This window comes from Miniopterus schreibersii (genome assembly GCF_964146895.1).
Source record: "Miniopterus schreibersii genome assembly, chromosome: 11".
NCBI lineage: Eukaryota > Metazoa > Chordata > Mammalia > Chiroptera > Miniopteridae > Miniopterus > Miniopterus schreibersii.
The window spans coordinates 39770246-39787230 of NC_138111.1; the positions used below are offsets into that span (position 1 = coordinate 39770246).

Here is a 16985-nt window from a genome sequence, read left to right on the forward strand (position 1 = left end):
GAAAGTTTATGTTTAAAAAACTATGATGATTGATTTATTCAAGTTCCTGGATTACGATCTTCAAGGAAAGATACAGATTTTCCTTCTTTTCTGGAATATCCACAGTATTAACTCTAGGGCTGTCTGAAGGTGCCCAGTGCAATGCCAATTGCAATGCAAGTCTGAGAGACTGCACAGGCGATGGTCATAGCGATCCTGGAGAGATCCCTCTGGTATTTGTGCTGGACCTTAAAGAGGCAAGCAAAGGTGCAATTACTAAGTGATCATGTATCCTTGGGGACAGAGTTTGTCCCAGAAAAATCATGAAGTAGGCAAATTCTCCTGGGCTTTAGTGGATTTCTTTTTTTCCTAAAATTAAGGGGGTTGGAATACAAGAAACCTAAGATGGCTTCACTTTTACATGCTATGATGTATGTACCTATCTTACTATGATGGTGATGGTGATGATGATATTCTTGGTTGACCAGCACCACCTTTCTATACTTCCCTTTCCCATGTAGTCATCTACTGCAGAGTCTTCCTTTACCACTTCGAAAGCAAAAGCAAAATAAACTACACTAGCCTTCAGACTGGGAGGGTTAATTCGAGATCCTTTCTGTAGAGACCAAGAACTTGGTGTTACTTTCCCAAAACTTAACAAATGTAACAGCCAGTGGGAGTCATGGTTGGACCTCACTGGATCTGCATCACATAGAAGCAGGTACCTCTCACACCCAGTTAGGAAAGTGAATGTATTTTTAATCAGTTGTACTGACAGTAAGCCTTCTGCAAGAGACATTAGCCCTAGATTCTTTTCTAAGCTATCAAGATGGAAAACAACCCCATCATTCATTAAGAGGGAGAGGCAAACTGAGTTAATCAGACTCTAAGACCCATACTAATTGTTGATCAAGTAATGCCACAATATTCAATGGCTAAGGATCTCTGGCTGGTTACAGTTAAGAATCTGTTTAACATAGTTAATATTTCACAAAACAAAAGAGCTCAGTTGTTGTAAAGCTCAAAGAGCTAGAAATCAGGAGATCTATGATTTCAACTGAGTTCTGTCACAATCTACCTGGTAAGGTAGACAAGCCACTTCTCTGTGTCCCTAGTCTCCACATTTGTAAGGTGAGGGAGGGAAACATGCCCTAACAATCATGCAGGGATCTGGGGAAAGAAAATGAACTAAGAATGATTTTTTTTTTAAGTTACAGAAATGAGGGATTTTGTCTCCATTTATTTGAAGGTGGATTACAACAGCTTAAAAACAGACTAAATTGCACTAGGGAAGGAAAGGAATTTGGAGGTATCACAAAAGCAGTGATGGGGTATTTCAGTGTAAGAATTGCCAAACAATAGGACGACTGTACTTTAAAACAGAACTTTGTCAGCTTTGCATTTTTAAGATGAATTAGTCATAGTTCGTGTACTGGATGGAAGGACTATTAAAAATCTTTCCAAAAGTGTGCTGCATCTCAAAACTGGGGAAAAAAAAAGAAAAAGAAAAAAGAATTGCTGCTTTCTTCTTTGTGTTTATAGACTCACATTGCATTTACTCACCACCTCCACCCTTCCATACATTTCTCAATTTTACTACTAACAACACAAAATGCAAGGATGTGTCCAGTTTCACTACAGCTCTAAGCATTTACAAGTGTTGAGCGCTGGCTTTCGGAGCGCCCTTCTGATTGGCTGAGCCAATGTCAGTGACATCAACCGACTTACTTTTGATTGGAAGGCTGGTTGCTGGGACTGTAGCGTTTGCAGGAAGTCACTTAACTATTTGCGAGCTGGAAAACCGAAGTTTTCTTTTGCCGTAAGAAGGGGCGCAACTGGCTAGGGAAGGTGTGTCCCACAGCCTCAGCAGCTGGGCCGCGAGCCGGGAGGCCCGGGCCGCCCCCGGACCTAGAGGCGCTCCGGGAGAGGAGCGGGGGCCCCTGCCCAGCCTCCGGGCTGTTACCCTTTTAAATGTCAGCGCCCGTCGCTGTAGGGGTAGCACGAGGCGTCGGAACGGAACGGTCGGATTGGCCGCACGCCTCAGCTCTAGACGCACCTCTCCCCCAAAAGGCCGTTCTGACTGGCAGCGGGAGAAAGTAAACAGAGTTGAATCACCCTCCCCACTGGCCAATTGGAGGGGGTTTAGATTGTGACGTGATGGGATTCTGCGAAATTGTTACTGAGCAAGAGAATGCCGGAACGGTGCGGACCGGCACCCGCGGGGGCTCGGGAACCGTCAGGGGGCTGGGGGAAAAGTGTCCCTTAGACGTGGCGCTCGGTCCGACCCTTGCCACCCGCGTCGGGGTGGTCGGGTGAATGTCCTGGGTCTTCGGCTCCACGGAGAGGCGGAGGAGGGCGTGTACCTCTCTTGCAGTTTCCTCTCCCAGCGCCTCGGGGGCGTATTCAGTCGAAAAAACTTGCGACCGCCACGTGTGGCACCTTTCCAAGGAAGCCGGCTCGGAGCGGTGGGCGCGCCCGTCGGGGGCTTCGCGCCGGGCGCCGGGGACCGCGGCGGCGAGAGGCGGCAGCGCGGCGGAGCCGGGGCCGCGGCGGCTGCGTGCGGAGGCGCTGGCGGTTACGTAAAGATGAGGGGCTGAGGTCGCCTCGGCGCTCCTGCGAGTCGGAAGCGCCCTGCGCCCCCGCCCCCTTGGCCGCCGCGCCGCGTTCGTCGTCCGAGGCCAGGGCAGCGCGAGCCGAACCTCCGCAGCCACCGGCAAGTTTGACCGCGCCGCCCGGGCTGCTGTCGCCCGCACCATGTCCGCGGCCGCCTACATGGACTTTGTGGCTGCCCAGTGTCTGGTTTCCATTTCGAACCGCGCTGCGGTGCCGGAGCATGGGGGCGCTCCCGACGCCGAGCGACTGCGACTCCCCGAGCGCGAGGTGACCAAGGAGCACGGCGACCCGGGGGACACCTGGAAGGATTACTGCACACTGGTCACCATCGCCAAGAGCTTGTTGGACCTGAACAAGTACCGACCCATCCAGACCCCCTCGGTGTGCAGCGACAGTCTGGAGAGTCCGGATGAGGACATGGGATCCGATAGCGACGTGACCACCGAATCTGGGTCGAGTCCTTCCCACAGCCCCGAGGAAAGACAGGATCCTGGCAGCGCGCCCAGCCCGCTCTCCCTCCTCCACCCCGGAGTGGCGGCGAAGGGGAAACACGCCTCCGAAAAGAGGCACAAGTGCCCCTACAGTGGCTGTGGGAAAGTCTATGGAAAATCCTCCCATCTCAAAGCCCATTACAGAGTGCATACAGGTTAGCGGCGTCGCCCTCCCCCGACCTCCGGGCTTGGTTAACCTTTGGCCCGGCAGCGATCCCGGGCGCTAAGGACACCCCGCTCTGCCCACGGGGTGCGAGCGTCTGGGATAAGATGCTGTGTGGCTCTCTAAGGAGTTGGAGCGAGCAGAGGGCGGGAAGCGCGCCCTTCCTAACTGTCCCCCAGCCTCTGGAAGCCGCGGAGAGCGCTGAGCCGGCGGGCGGAGTGCGGGCCGGGCGCTAGCCCCGCGCGCGGCTCCGCGGGCAGCGCTGCCGCCCCTCCCCCGCCGCGCCGCGCCGCGCCCCGCCCCCAGGGCTCCCGCACCCGGGGGTGCCGGGGCCGCGCCGCCCGGGGGGAGGCTGGCGGGGGTGGCGGGGTGGAGAGTCGAATGGCGCACCTTTCCTCTGACTCCCTTGTGGGATTGCAGAGGAGTGCCCAAACCTGGGAGGAGCGGCACGCTGCGCGCCGAGGGAGCCCTTTGAGTGACTGAGGGCCGTTGCGCTGTGTGCCTGCTACTTTTCGGGGATTGCCAGGGTGGTTTTAAATTTGGCCAGGAGTCCCCAGAGAGGTTTAAAATAACACGGCTTCAGGCATCCGAGGAGCTAGATGAAGTGATGGTTGGTGGGTTAACTTCGCGACTAGTTAGCCTCTTTACTGAGGGAGATTTCAAGAACTGGGCTGTTGTTGTTTCCCCCCCACGTGGCGTATGGTCACGGTCCACCCTGAACTGGGCAGTTGGGAGGAGGAGGTGTGGTCCTTGCAGGAGGTCAGGGCCGGGTAATGACTGCTGAAACCTTCTGGAGGCCCCAAGGAATGGTGTCTCCCAGGGAGAGCAAAAGGCAGGGCTGGCCGGGGGGATGTGACTAGAAAGACATCTGCGGGAGAAAATGGGCTTTGGAGAGTTCCGGGACGTGGTCAGCCAATTCTGTTGGTTCTGTTTAACATACTCAGAGAAAGTTGGGCAGCGGTGACACTTGGCCGTGCTACCTCACCATCTTTAGTAAGGCTCCTTTACAGCTGCCATTCTGAGAAAGAAGCACAGGGCTGGGGCTTCTCATGACGCTCCTTTCCCCTGTGCTGTGCCACCAGGCTTAAAAGGTGGTTGTTGGAGGTACTTGGAAAAGTATTGTCATTTTTGTGTAATTTTTGGCACTTTTAAGGTGAGACCTTGGGCCTGTGGTTTTAAAATGATAATTGGTTGATTTTGTTTTGTTTTGCCTTTTAAAAGAAAGGCCACGTAACTGCATCTCATATTTTATTTCCTTTGGAAAGTGCTTCCCGTGGAGGTGGCTGCTGGCACAGGAGGAAAACAGTTTCCTCCGTGGTTAATGCAAAATCAGGCTCTGTTTGGGGTTGTCATCTAGGCTGCCATAAAACTGCACCTTTTAAAGTTTGTATCTGTAAGGCTGTGGGAAGACGCTGCCTGAATTGGGGGATGTGACCTTTAGCGTGGCTTGCCAGGGGTGAAATAGGGGTGTATGAAGCGGAGGGTGTTACTCACCAACAGCTGTTAGGCGGGCCTGGCTGTGTCAGCCATGTTCCCGGGGTTCGGTGGTTCACAGGGACACCCACTGCCACCTTGAGCAAAGGCACTTTCTCCTTCAGGGAGCTGCCCAGTCGTGCAGCTGGGGAGGCCTACAGTGCTTCTGTGTGAGCTACCTGAGTCTACCCGACATGGAAAAACATTCCCAACATTCTGGACCATTCGGCTCAGTGTTTTTTCTCAGGCATTTACAGAAATGGCTGCTTATGTGTGCGTGCATGCGTGGCGCTCTTTAATTCTCCATACGGCAAGTCAGCTCAGCTGTTTCAGGAGAACCTTTCACACAGTCAAGAGTGGAAAATGAAGTGAAATGTTAAGCCATTTTAAATGCTACAGTCAGTCTTTTGAAACTAGTGATATGGTGATTGCAAGTGTCTTATTTATGTTCTGGGGCTCTGTAATACCAGGACATGGTCGAACAAAACCTCAGCCTCTGTAAATATCGACAGAAGGGAACTCCTGCTAAAAAGGGGCTGTGTAAAGGCTACTCTAAATAAGAGATCTGTAGGAGGTTTCATACAGCTTCCAGTTAGATTGTCTTTGGGGTGGCGTAAGGAACGTCCTGATTTTCCTTTTGCTGGGATTAAACCCAGAGGTGAACAACAGATAGCAGTTGGAATGTCTGAATTCTTCGAAGATTTTAAGAGAAAAAATTCTAACCACACCCGCTGCTCCTTGTGGCCCAACAAGAATCCCTCAGGCTGTTTGCTTACCTTCTCTAAAGCCTCCTACCTCTGCCCCGTCTATAGAATCTGTAGCTTTAGAAGTTGAGTCATTTAAACAAATTTACATTTAATTCAATACAGCTATTTCTGTAGCATCCTAAGAGAAGAGATGCTTTGGGGAGCAGGCTGAGCTGGGTTCTGATTTGTCCTATCGTTTGCCAGTTGTGAGACCTTAAGCAAGTTACTTGATTCCAGAGTTTGCAAGACCTGCGGCTGAATTTGCTTTGCACATCTGTTTGGCTTGGCCAACACATGGTTTAAAAAACTTAATTAGTTACCAATATCTGAACATCAGATGATTTCGGCACAAATCCAGATTTCTGGCTCCTCTGGAAAAATCGAACGATCTGGTTTCCTGCTTAACAACAATTGGCTTGAACTGATTTTTCTTTATATGGGGCAGTGCCCCTTATTTTAATCATTTATGTCGTCTCTGTTGGCATTTAAGTTTGCAGCCTCGGCTTTATTTGAGCCTCAGTTTCTTATTCCACAAAGTAGGGTAGTATCACTGAACTGAAAGATTCTCGTGCAAAGATAATATCTATAAAGCGCTTAATAGGATTCCACACACAGTAGCCCCTGAAGAAATGCTGGATCTTACAGTTTGTGTGATGGGGGGGGGACTTCAAAATTAGGAAACAGGAGAAAGTTACTTTTAAGTTGTACGTTAGTTTACATTTTCCAGTGCTATGCTCAATTTGTTTTTCTTCAGCCTCTAGATGAGAAATCTTCTCAGGTGATATATCTCTAAAGTTTAAGCAGTGGATCCATGGTTAATCCAAAAAAAAAAAAAAAGTCCAAATACACTGTTTCCTGTTTCCAGACATTTTGGACACTTTGTAATATTTCATATTAACAGTTAGACACATTGGAGTACTTTCCCTGAAAAATATCTAGTATATTATCTGAAAATGCAATAGATTTTAAGTTTATCCTGGCACAGCATCACAGACCACACCCACATCACTGCCCCCACCTCTGCGTACACATGCACACACACACTGACGGGCACACACACTCACTCCATGGTCCCCTCATATCCCCACATCCACACCCACGTACAACCCCACCACCCAGTACACACCCCAAACTAGCCTCCACACACACCCACTCAAACCCACTCACTCCCCCGGCTCCTGTACCGGCATCCCCTCAACGCCCCCCTCCCCACAAGCACTTATAAAAAGTTTCTCTCCCCCGGCCAGGTGCTCAGGTGTTTGGAGTGTTGTCCATGCACCACAAGGTTGCGGTTCGCTTCCCAGTCCGGGCACATGGCTAGGCTGTGGTCCGATCCCTGGATGGGGTGTGTGTGGGAGGCTGCCCATTGAGGTTTCTCTCTCACATGATGTTTCTCTGTGTGTGTCTCTCTCTCTTTCTCTTTCACTCTCTCAAATCAATTTTATAAAAAACGCCAAAAAACATATTCTCCAGTGAGGATTAAAAACAGAGTTTATCCCAAGTTTCCTGACATTGCAGTCACCCTGTACATAGAGTATATATATGTTGAGGATGGGGGCTATCTTTGGGGGAAGGAACCAACTACATCCAAATTCCATATCAGAAGTCGTCGGAACTGCCTGATGTGGCGTCGCACTAGGCTGACCTCTCAGTGACAGAAACCTTAGGCCTTGTTTTCATGCCAGGTGCAATTATACTCTATTTGGAGGGACTTAAGTCAGCTCCCTTCAAATGGTGACAATAGGTTGAGCTTGATAACACTGTTTACAGGATTCTGAAAATTAGAAAGCCCTAAATCCCAGCCATCCCAATTTTTTTTTTTTTAATAGGGCAAAAGGAAGTTTATGTAAAACAGAAAGAGACAAGAGCTGCAAACACCCCAAGAGTGGCCGCTTCTATTTCTCCTTACTCCGGTTGAACATTTCTCCGAACTACTTAGACTCCCTGGCTGAAGGGCCCTGCATAGCCCCCACGGTGGAAATTATCTTCCACCATGGGAAGCAGATTTTTCTGTCCTCTCTAGGAATGTCCAGCTCTAACTGGGGTGGGAGGTTCCTTCCCTGAGACTAAAGTTTTAAATCTTTGCTTATATTTTGCAGGCTTGCTCTGTGCCTCTTGCACTCTTCTCCCTTGATGACTGCAAAAACCTTTAGGGTCAACTGTTTGGTTCAGGGGAATCTAGTGCCATCAAAGGTGTGAGAAGGACCCACTTCCACTGCCCAGGAGGCAGGGGTTCAGGGACAGGGCAAGGTCTTGCTGTGGCCACGCCCCTAGGCTGGGAGCCTTAGCTCAGAAGTGGGCTGCAGGCAGCCCCATTAACTGGCCCCTGCCCAGTCTTCACCGCCCCTTCTCTCTATGAGTAGAGACGTCTCTGCCCCATTCCTCTTTACAGAGGACTTCCTAAAGTGACGTGGAATGGTATTTCATAACCTGACATACTTCACCCAAGATAGGTTTACAAGTAAGCCTGGGTGGGGCTTGCACAGATAGTTTTACTACCTTGTGGGGTTTTTTTGTTGTTTTTTTTCCCCATTTTCTCTCCCTTAAGGAGACTTGAGACTTTTTTCCATAATTGACCTCCCCACCATGGCATTTTAGTACCACGAATATATTGTGAGCCATCAATAAATATGCTGTGCCCCTTTAGGAGGCCACAAACCATTGTAATAGCCAAAACTTTATCACCTGCCAAAGTTCTAATTTTTGCCCCCTTAAGGGCGATACCCCCACCCACCCCACCCTAGTGAGACCGTCTAGACACAGTCTCGTGGATCCTGTCAGGAAAATAATCTACATTCGAGGAGGTAGTGAAAGGCTGCGCGTGGCCTCTAGCCATACAGGATGATAGGTTTCTAAGGACTGCAAGGATGTCCTATGGGGATTGCTTTTGGGTTTCGGACAAGAGGTTAAAATTCCCTTGATTCCAAGGACAGATGGCCGGCCGCTGTCGGAATCTCACCGTCAGGACGAAGGGCTGTTGGGGATTCCAGCAGCTCCTTACTCCTAGTCCCAGAGGTGGGAAGGACCCGTTGCTGTTCTTCCTCGGTCCCCAGTCCGTCATCTTCCATCCAGCTGCCCTAGCAAAGGAAAAGTGGGGTTGCCTTGGAAAGCTTCGGCTGCTGGCAGGGCTACTGTTTCACCACAGAAAGAACAAGTGGGGTAGAATTGCAGAGTGAAAACGTTGTTTCCCTTGATTCTCCTCTCAAATCAAAGAGAGGAGAGAGAGAGGAGGGGTGCAAATGGGGCCCAGGTTGGGGAGGGAGGTACCAGAGTAAATATTTTTTGATGTTTTGATGATAACACTCCATTACTTTCAGATGCAAAGATGTAACCTGAGGGAGATGAATTCTTGGACTCTGAACATGAGGGTCAGATTTACGTTCCCCTCTCAATTGCTGACGCTTATCAGCAAACATCTGTGAGACATTCCCAGCTTGAACTTCCCAGGGAGAAACATCATATGACATACTGGGAAAGTGGCTGACTGACAGTGGTCTTCCTTAATAAGTTCATTGAGAAGAAAAGTGGGTGGATGATTTCCCAGTACTTATTTCAGGAGCCGCAGAAACAACTTGACATGCCCAGGTCAGAGTAGGCTTTCTAACCCACCCATGTGATTTCTGAATGCCTGATGAGTGTTAGCATTCTTGATTTTTTTTTTTTAAAAAAAAAAGACCACAGCGTTGTCATTTTCATTAGTCTTGACTTCCAAACCCCCCACCCCGATGTTCTCAAGCTTGGAGAAAGCTTGCCGCCTTCCAGGCTTTAGCTGCTCAAATCCTCCCCCACACCGACCCTCCCACCTTTTCCTAATGTTTCTCCAGCAGGCCCAGCTCCACTGAAGAGCATGAATTAGTGCCTAGTAATTGGTACAAAGGCACTTTCTGTTTCTATGCAACACACGCAAAAAGGAGGGGCAAAGGGAAGAAGAAAAAACACCCACAGGCAGTTAAAAAGCAGAAGAAATGGGATCCTCTTTAGTGGTCTTTGAGCAATCCTGCCTCTCACTCCTCCCCACTTTTTATGGGAAGTTAGTCACAGGCCTGGGCCCAACTCAGAGCACTTGGTGGCAGCAGTTGCTAGTATTGTAAATAGAATTTGGAGGTTGGGAGTGACCTTGAGAGGTCATCACATCCATCGTTTTGTCTCTAAAAACAGCATCTGCCCACCCTGTCAGGTAGACAGGGACTGTTCCAGTTAATCATTTCGAGGGCCTTGGACAGTTTGGAAGTGCACCACCAGGGTCCAGATGCTGGCTCTGCCTTGACCCACATGTGACTGTGGACATAGCATGGACTCTTCCTGAACCTCAGGGTCCTCAGCAGCACAGTGAAGGCACCAGGTACTCTGGAGGTGTTAAGTGTGAAAGGCCCCAGCTTGGCCCAAGTGGAGATGGCCCTTGGTTGTGAATTCTTTTCAGTTCTTTGATTTGAATTCTTTCCCACCATGCTCTCCTGAGGATTTCAATTTGTGGTAACTTTTATTTTTTAAATTTTTATTTGACCTTGGTTTAAAGATCATCTTCGAATTAACCAAATTAACTGAGTAAAAGGACAGAAGTGGAGTCAGCCCTGGACCTCTGCCCTTTTATTATGTATTATATACTCTGTGAAACAGCCCAAGGCTCAGTGCCTGTGAGATTTCCTACTCCTCCCTTCCTGGAGCCCTCCTGAAACTTTAATACCTTTTTGGTGCCTTAGGGCCAAGAGTAAACATTTGTCTTAGCCAGGCCTCAAGCAGTCCCCTCAGCAAATAATAGGACTAACATTATTATTCACAGAGAATGCCTTCCCACTAAAGGAGTGAGATGCATTCATTTTTTTTTATGCATAGGATATTCCAAGGCATTTATTTCCGTTAGTGCTTAAAGCCCATGTTTATGATGCTTGTACCAGCAGGCTTCCCTTTTAATCCCAGTTTATCATGACCTATGTTAGCTTTTGGAATCCTGAAATGAGAATTCATCTTCTGGATCTGGAATCTAAAAGTTCTAGAGCTGCAAGAGCCAGCTCACCATCTAAGCCCAGGGCCACTGGGCCTTTGACATTTTTTCTTTTAATGAAATTGAGAATGATCACAACTTTGAACAGGAGAATGGAATTCAGCCCTGAATGATCCTTTTTAAAAAGTGGGAACATTATTTAAATAGGTTAAAATAAAGAGATGGGAGCTTGAGCCATACAAAATTAAAGACAAGAATTTGAAATGCATGCAATAGTATTTGTATTATACAAGCTTTGAACATTTTTCCAAGGCGGGTCTTGTTTTGGAAGTGAGTGCCTCCTGGAGCAGCTGGCTTGAACCAAAATGAACCAGTGGGGCAGACAGAAGTACACAAATCCTGCCTGAGAATTATGGAAGTTTCAGACCTCAAAGAAACCTTACAGATCACCTTTGTTCAAAAAGAGAGAGGGGAACAGAGGGATTCACCATCTCTCCCTTCCAAGGAGCCAGCTTTGATGAGAGAGAGGCAGCTGGAAAAGAAGAGTAAAGCCTGTGATGAAGAGATCAGACCCCTCAAAGGAACCTGAGGCGAGTTCTTTACCTGCAGTAGGGATTAGTAGGTCTTTACCTGCAGGCCTTTACCTGCAGTAGGAGCATGGGCTTTCCGATCCCTCAGACCTGTGTTTGAACCCTGCCTCTGCCACTCTTAATTATAAGAATTTTCTGAGCCTCAGTTTTCCCATCTGTAAAATGGAGTTCAGTAATTTTATACCCATGAGACTTAATTCAGATGAGTCATTTAAAGCATTTAGAACAGTGTCCCCGTATATTGAATATTATAATTTAAAATATAATAATTAACACGTGTTGCCCAGAAAGCCCTTCTTCCTAGAATTTTTGTTTACAATTCCAGGTTAATCCAGTAGCAGCTCATTTATTTAAATAATTTTTTTTTAATATATCTTTATTGATTTCAGAGAGAGGAAAGGAGCGGGAGAGAGAAAGATAGAAACATCAGTGATGAGAGAGTCATTGATCCGCTGCCTCCTGCATGCCCCCGACTGGGGATTGAGCCCGCAACCCGGGCATGTGCCCTGACCAGGAATTGAACCCTGATCGCCTGGATCCTAGGTCAGCGCTCAACTGCTGAGCCACGCCCGCCCGGGCCTAAATAATATTTATTTATTGGGTGACTGTTAAATGCAAAGAGTTGTGTTGGATGTTGATAGCAAGCACTGTGAATGTTGCAAAAAATAGTAATAACAATAACAGTAATAAGGTAAATTATTAATATTTGTAGTAATATTAATAGTGATAATAACATCCACCATTTATTACATGTCAAGTTCCAAGCCAAGTGGTTGACATACATTGTCACATTTAAACCCACAGAAGTCCTATGAGATAGGAAAGTACTCTTATTCTCATTTTATAGGAGGAATTAATCTTGGGGTTGGTTAACTTAGCCCAAGGTTACTCTGGAATTTGTATGTTTCTAAGTGCTTAGAGTTGTGCATGTATGGTTGTTGACCTGGGCCTCTTGGGTTTCTGCCAGTGGGAAGAGATCCTGAGTTTCCATGGCTCTCTTGGATTTGGCCCTAAAGCTGCCATTCTTTAGCTCTCTACTCTTGTGTTCTAACTCTGGCTTGTGGTTGGTTTTTATGAATCTTAGAAATATCTGTAGAATATTTTGTAGAAATCTTGGACTTGGATCAAACCTGTCCTGTCTTTTCCAATAGTTATCCAGAACCTGCTTCCTTCCAGTTATGGGTACATGGGTTCTGAGTTCATGGCTGTATTATTCAGGACCCTTGGTTGCAAGCAACAGAATCCAACCTTGGACTGGCTTAATAAAAAATAGAACTTTATTGGTTCAGATTACCAACACATCTGGGGTAGCTCTAGTTATAGGTATCTCTAGATACAGGTACTCAGTGTCTGTCTTTCCCTGGCTCAGCTTTGCTGGTTTTTGCTTTGGCTTCTTTCGGGGGCAGGCCGTCTCTGAAGGGGGCAGTAAGATGGCTGACAGCAGTTCCAGACTCCCATCCTGTCGATTCAGGAAGCCCTGAGAAAGACAATTCCCCTTTCCTAATGATCCAAGCAAAAGACCCAGACTTCAAGCTTCATACCTGAGTTAGAATGTTGTACCTGTCTCTGAACTCAGTTATTGAGGCATGGAGGAGTCACATGCAGTGTCTGGGGTTGTGGGACGGTCACCTCTGGAATTGTATAGACTCAGAGTGAGGAAGGGGTGGTTTCTAAAAGGAAATTCAAGGTCTGTTATTTATTACCCAAAAGAGGCAGTGGATGCCAGACAGACTCTCTCTGTCCGTTTGGAATTACAAAGAGGATGTTCCAAAGAGCAGATTTTGACAAAATGAGAGACAGATTAGTATGACATTTTTTCTCCAAATATTTCTTCCCTTTGAAGAGAAAGGGCTTTGAACTATCTCTGAAGTTCAGCCTAAAGTTAGGTCACCAGTGCTGTGCTACATGGTCTTGGTAAACATAGATGATTTCAACATGTATGTCTGGTGCTCAGGCCCACACCTGTAGACCTACCTCCGTGGGTGTTCTGGAAGCCAGTACCCAAAGCCTCACGGGAGCAAGTATCACGGCAGCCATGAGAGCAGTAGTGCCATTCACTTAATCTTAATCCAAGTTGTCTGTCCGTTTTAGTGCCCAGAATGGTTGTCACCCTGTGTGCTGATCGACAAAAGCCGCATCTTTACAAAGATGAGCTGTTTATTTGGTGAAGCCCATTGGGACTCACAAGTCTATTTAGTGTGTATAATACCCAACAAAAACACCATAATAAATCATAAGAGGCAAAAATTAGATCTTCAAAAACACATCAAAATGACAAATCCCTGTGCTGCCATAATTCTACAGTCGTTTGTACTGTTGCCGTTTCAACGAAAACAAGCAGCATGACAACCAGACAGCTGGCTTTCCCTCTTTCGTGTTGCAAATCATGCCCACGGCCAGCCACAAAATGCCTGTCTGGTGAGCATTATCCCACTGAGGCGGAGGTTCTCAGCATGAGAGAAACATGTGTAGTCCCCCTCCAACCTGAGTCATTTCTTCTCAGCATCCTGCTTGCCCAGAAATTTCGAAACACTGCCCAGGAATGCCTGCCCAGGGAGAGCCGGGGACGTCAGGCAGGGCTGTTCAGTAAAGGTTGGATGCTCAGACCTGCCATTCTTTGTAGTCGTGAGTGACGTGCCAGGCAATACTAATTAGTGGCTCCCTTCAGTAAAGCTTGACAAACCATTTGCCAGTGGCCTCCGTGACATGTGTGAGGAGGACCCATGGTCATCACAGCCTTACTCGGAGGTTGAGCCCGAAGAGGAAAAGCTAGAAGCGCGTGCTGGAAGAGCGTCGCTAGTGACCCTGAGCCACAGCCTGGCTGGCAGGCAGAGTCGGCCCTTACTAATCAGGCACCAGCCTCCTCTCCAGTACTTTCCTCCTTTGCCCATTGTCTTTTCTCTGTCAAAGGCTTCAGCTTTCTGAATAGCAGTTGTCCCCAGACTGGAAGCTGTGGATACTACAAATAATTTTACCGAAGTGCACAAATGGAGAGGTTACCCTTATGTCCACTAAAGATGCCTCAAGTCCCGGTGGCCCTTGTAAAGTCTCTGTGCGTACTGGATAAGAACCTGGGTGTGCAAGGAGTAGCTATCCATAACCAGACTTGAGTTTTCAAACCCCTTTACCCCATCCCATTTCTGCTGTTAATGCAAGAACTTGATCTTGGCAGTTCAGGGCCTCTCAGTCAATTCTCTGTTAAACTGTATCTTCCTTTGGGTAGAAGTTCACAAAATCAGAGGTCTCTCTCCCTCCCCCTTTGCCTTTCTTTCTCCTGGGAGCGATCTATTATTTGTTAGGCAAGCAGCTCACCTCTGGTTTTGGCATCGTGGGAGGGTTGTCCATGTTGCATGTGACCCTTCAAGAAGGTGGTCTCCCCTGGGGTGTCGTGCACCAGATGGGGTCCGGGTCCCGATGAGCTGGTCGTCTCTGCTAAAGAGGGCCTCTGTGCAGTGGCTCCAGGTGTCAGATCCCTGCACTCTGTGACTCAGTCCTCCTGTGGCCTTTTCCCAAGTGCTTGGTCTCTGACTCAGGAACACACAAGAACAGACACTTGGAAGGGTGCAGAGCTGCGAGGCATGCACTGAGACCTTTCTCTCAGGGGAGCTGCCCAACTCTTCTCGCCAAAGTCATTGTGGGGACTTCCCTAGAGGGGCTCATACAGGCTCCGGGCATGCTGTGGGCCAGGTGGCAGTGGCCACTCCACTGTGACCGCCCAAGCTTGTTTCTAAAAGGAGAGCAGAGATGGCCAGACACTTAGAGACCTCTGTATCTGTTCTCTACACACAGCCCCCCTCATCCCTCTCTTTCCCTACAGCTCAGGTCTTGGTGGGAAACTGGCAAATCAAGAGAGTTTAAGGACTTCAGGGTCTGCTTTGCATTTTCAAAACTCTATTTTGAAATGTAAAGCTTAACAGTAACTTCTCATAAACTGTCTCTGCCCTCCCCATGGCAATGCATCTGGGAAGCAAGAGAATTAGAAAAACATGCGGTAAAGGTCTCTCTCTACATCTAGTTAGGGCCTTTGCTTTTCTTTCACATCTACTCTTGTTTTGTACTCAAAACTGAAGGAGGAATTTGAAAACCGGTTCCAGTCTAACGGTGTCCTTGGCACATCCCCTGCTGCCTGAGTCGGCTTTATATGATACAGGACAGGTTTGAATTCAGTAGTCATAAAAAATCACCCCAACTGCAAAGATTCTAGGAATCTATGTTCTCAGGATAGTTTTGCCATCAAACTTTTGTATCTGTTCACTATTTAGTGCTGGTAGGTTTATTTATTATTTCTCTTTTCCTACAAACAACTGGGAAGACGCTTCTTCATCTAGCATGGCAGGGGGAATGTGGGCGTGGGAATCAGCTAATCTGGGCCAGGGCCTGGCTTTGTGGTCGTGGGGAGGTCACTTCATCTCTGCCGATTCTGAGTTGCTGAGATGGGGGCCATGTAACTGAGACACCAAGACATATCTCTAGCTGGGTTGAGAACCTAAAGAGTCAAAATCTATTGTCTGCCATCTTTTACTGAGATCCCAGCACACGAGCTGCCTCACCAGTGAGTTAAGGTTGGGGACGTGCTAGCACTTTTCGGACAGGCTTGCTTCCTAGACACCAGTGTGCTCCGGTGAGGAAGTGCTGGGGACAGAGGTCACAGACACACACCCACTTCCCGATTCAGAACCTCAAGTATGGGCCAGCTGCTTTCCACAGATAAACACAGGGGCCAGGAAGTAAAATCGCACATCCAAATGCTATACTGACTCTGTGTATCAACACATAAAATATAAAAGGAAGCCAAATCTCAGGGGGAGGGGGGTGCAGAGAGGAACCGCAAGCAAATGGGAATATAATGGGATGGCATTCAGGCAGGCTTTCTTTTCCAAAGCCTATCAAGTGGTTTTATTTTTTCAGAACATCTACATGTGTTGGTAGCAATATTTTTGGCATACAGGAGGGTTTTTGTTTATTTTTGAGTCCAGTATGAATTGGAATGATTTATGTAGGGAAATGGAGAATTGCCTGTACCCAGAGGTGGCCTACATACCTCCTCTATCAAGTGCGTGGGTGCGTCTGCACTTGAGGGGAATGGAATTGAAAAATGAAGCAAAGGCTCACATCTTGTCCCTGCAAGTCGACGTCGCTTTGCCGTAGGTAGTGAGGACAGGTGATAATGGACGGGCCACCAAAGGCCCGTGGGCAGGGCAGGGGTGTGGACACGTGCCCCCAGCCTGGGCCCTGAGGAATGCTGTGTTGGTCTCTGGGCTTTCCCGGCCTGCACAGTCTCAGTCCAGCTTCCCAATGAGGACAGCCTTCGGTGGGGCAGCCCTGCGGTACTGTCTGCGTGACCCCGCATCTGAAGGGAGATTCCTGCCTGTTCTTACAGGGGCCAGTTTCCTTTCACATAGAGAAAGAGAGGAGAGGGGGAGGTGGAAGAGGGGTGAGAAAACCAACGTAGTTTGTTCTGCAAGTTTCTCACTTTCCAGCAATTTATTTGAGAAAGAAACAGAATGAGTCCTCTCCTTTCTTTGGTCTTGGACACCGGAGTGCTCCAGTAATTTCTCAATAGAAAGTAAATTCTCCCCTCTCCATTCCCCACGATTACATAATCCCCTCATGGAAAAATTTAAATGCAGGCGCACACACCATTGTTTCCTTTATTTTCTGTAAGACTTTTTCCTGACTTTTTCTCGTTATACATTTGTACTTACTGTTTAAAAAAAATTAGAAAATATAGGGGGAAATTACAGAAAGAGGTTACTCTTTATCCCCTTAGCTGTAGATAACTACTATTCACATTTTGTGTCTTTTCTTCCAGGATTTTTTCTCTCCATACATGTCCAGACACTTACACAGCAGATCATACTCTTTGCTTAGCAATGTACTGCTAACCCATTTCCATTTCATTATGTAACAACAGTCTAGTGCCTTTTTAACAGGTACATATTATTCCACTGTGTGGTTACACTTACATCTATTAAACCAGTTCTTTAT

General features: G+C 47.8%; 1 protein-coding gene and 1 long non-coding RNA gene across 2 annotated transcripts in view; one reads left to right on the forward strand and one right to left on the reverse strand.

Moving 5' to 3' along the window:
* On the reverse strand, positions 1-2977 carry LOC308563901. Its single transcript, XR_013999863.1, has 2 exons — positions 1708-2977; positions 1-227 (listed from the first exon to the last, which is right to left on the reverse strand). It is a non-coding gene; the product is annotated as an uncharacterized lncRNA (long non-coding RNA).
* Positions 2581-16985, forward strand: part of KLF9 (KLF transcription factor 9) — a 26538-nt gene continuing 12133 nt past the window's right edge. The window contains exon 1 of the mRNA XM_081151500.1: positions 2581-3238. Within this exon, the coding sequence (XP_081007626.1) occupies positions 2734-3238 (505 nt within the window). The 5' untranslated portion in view covers positions 2581-2733. The remainder of the gene's footprint in view (positions 3239-16985) is intronic.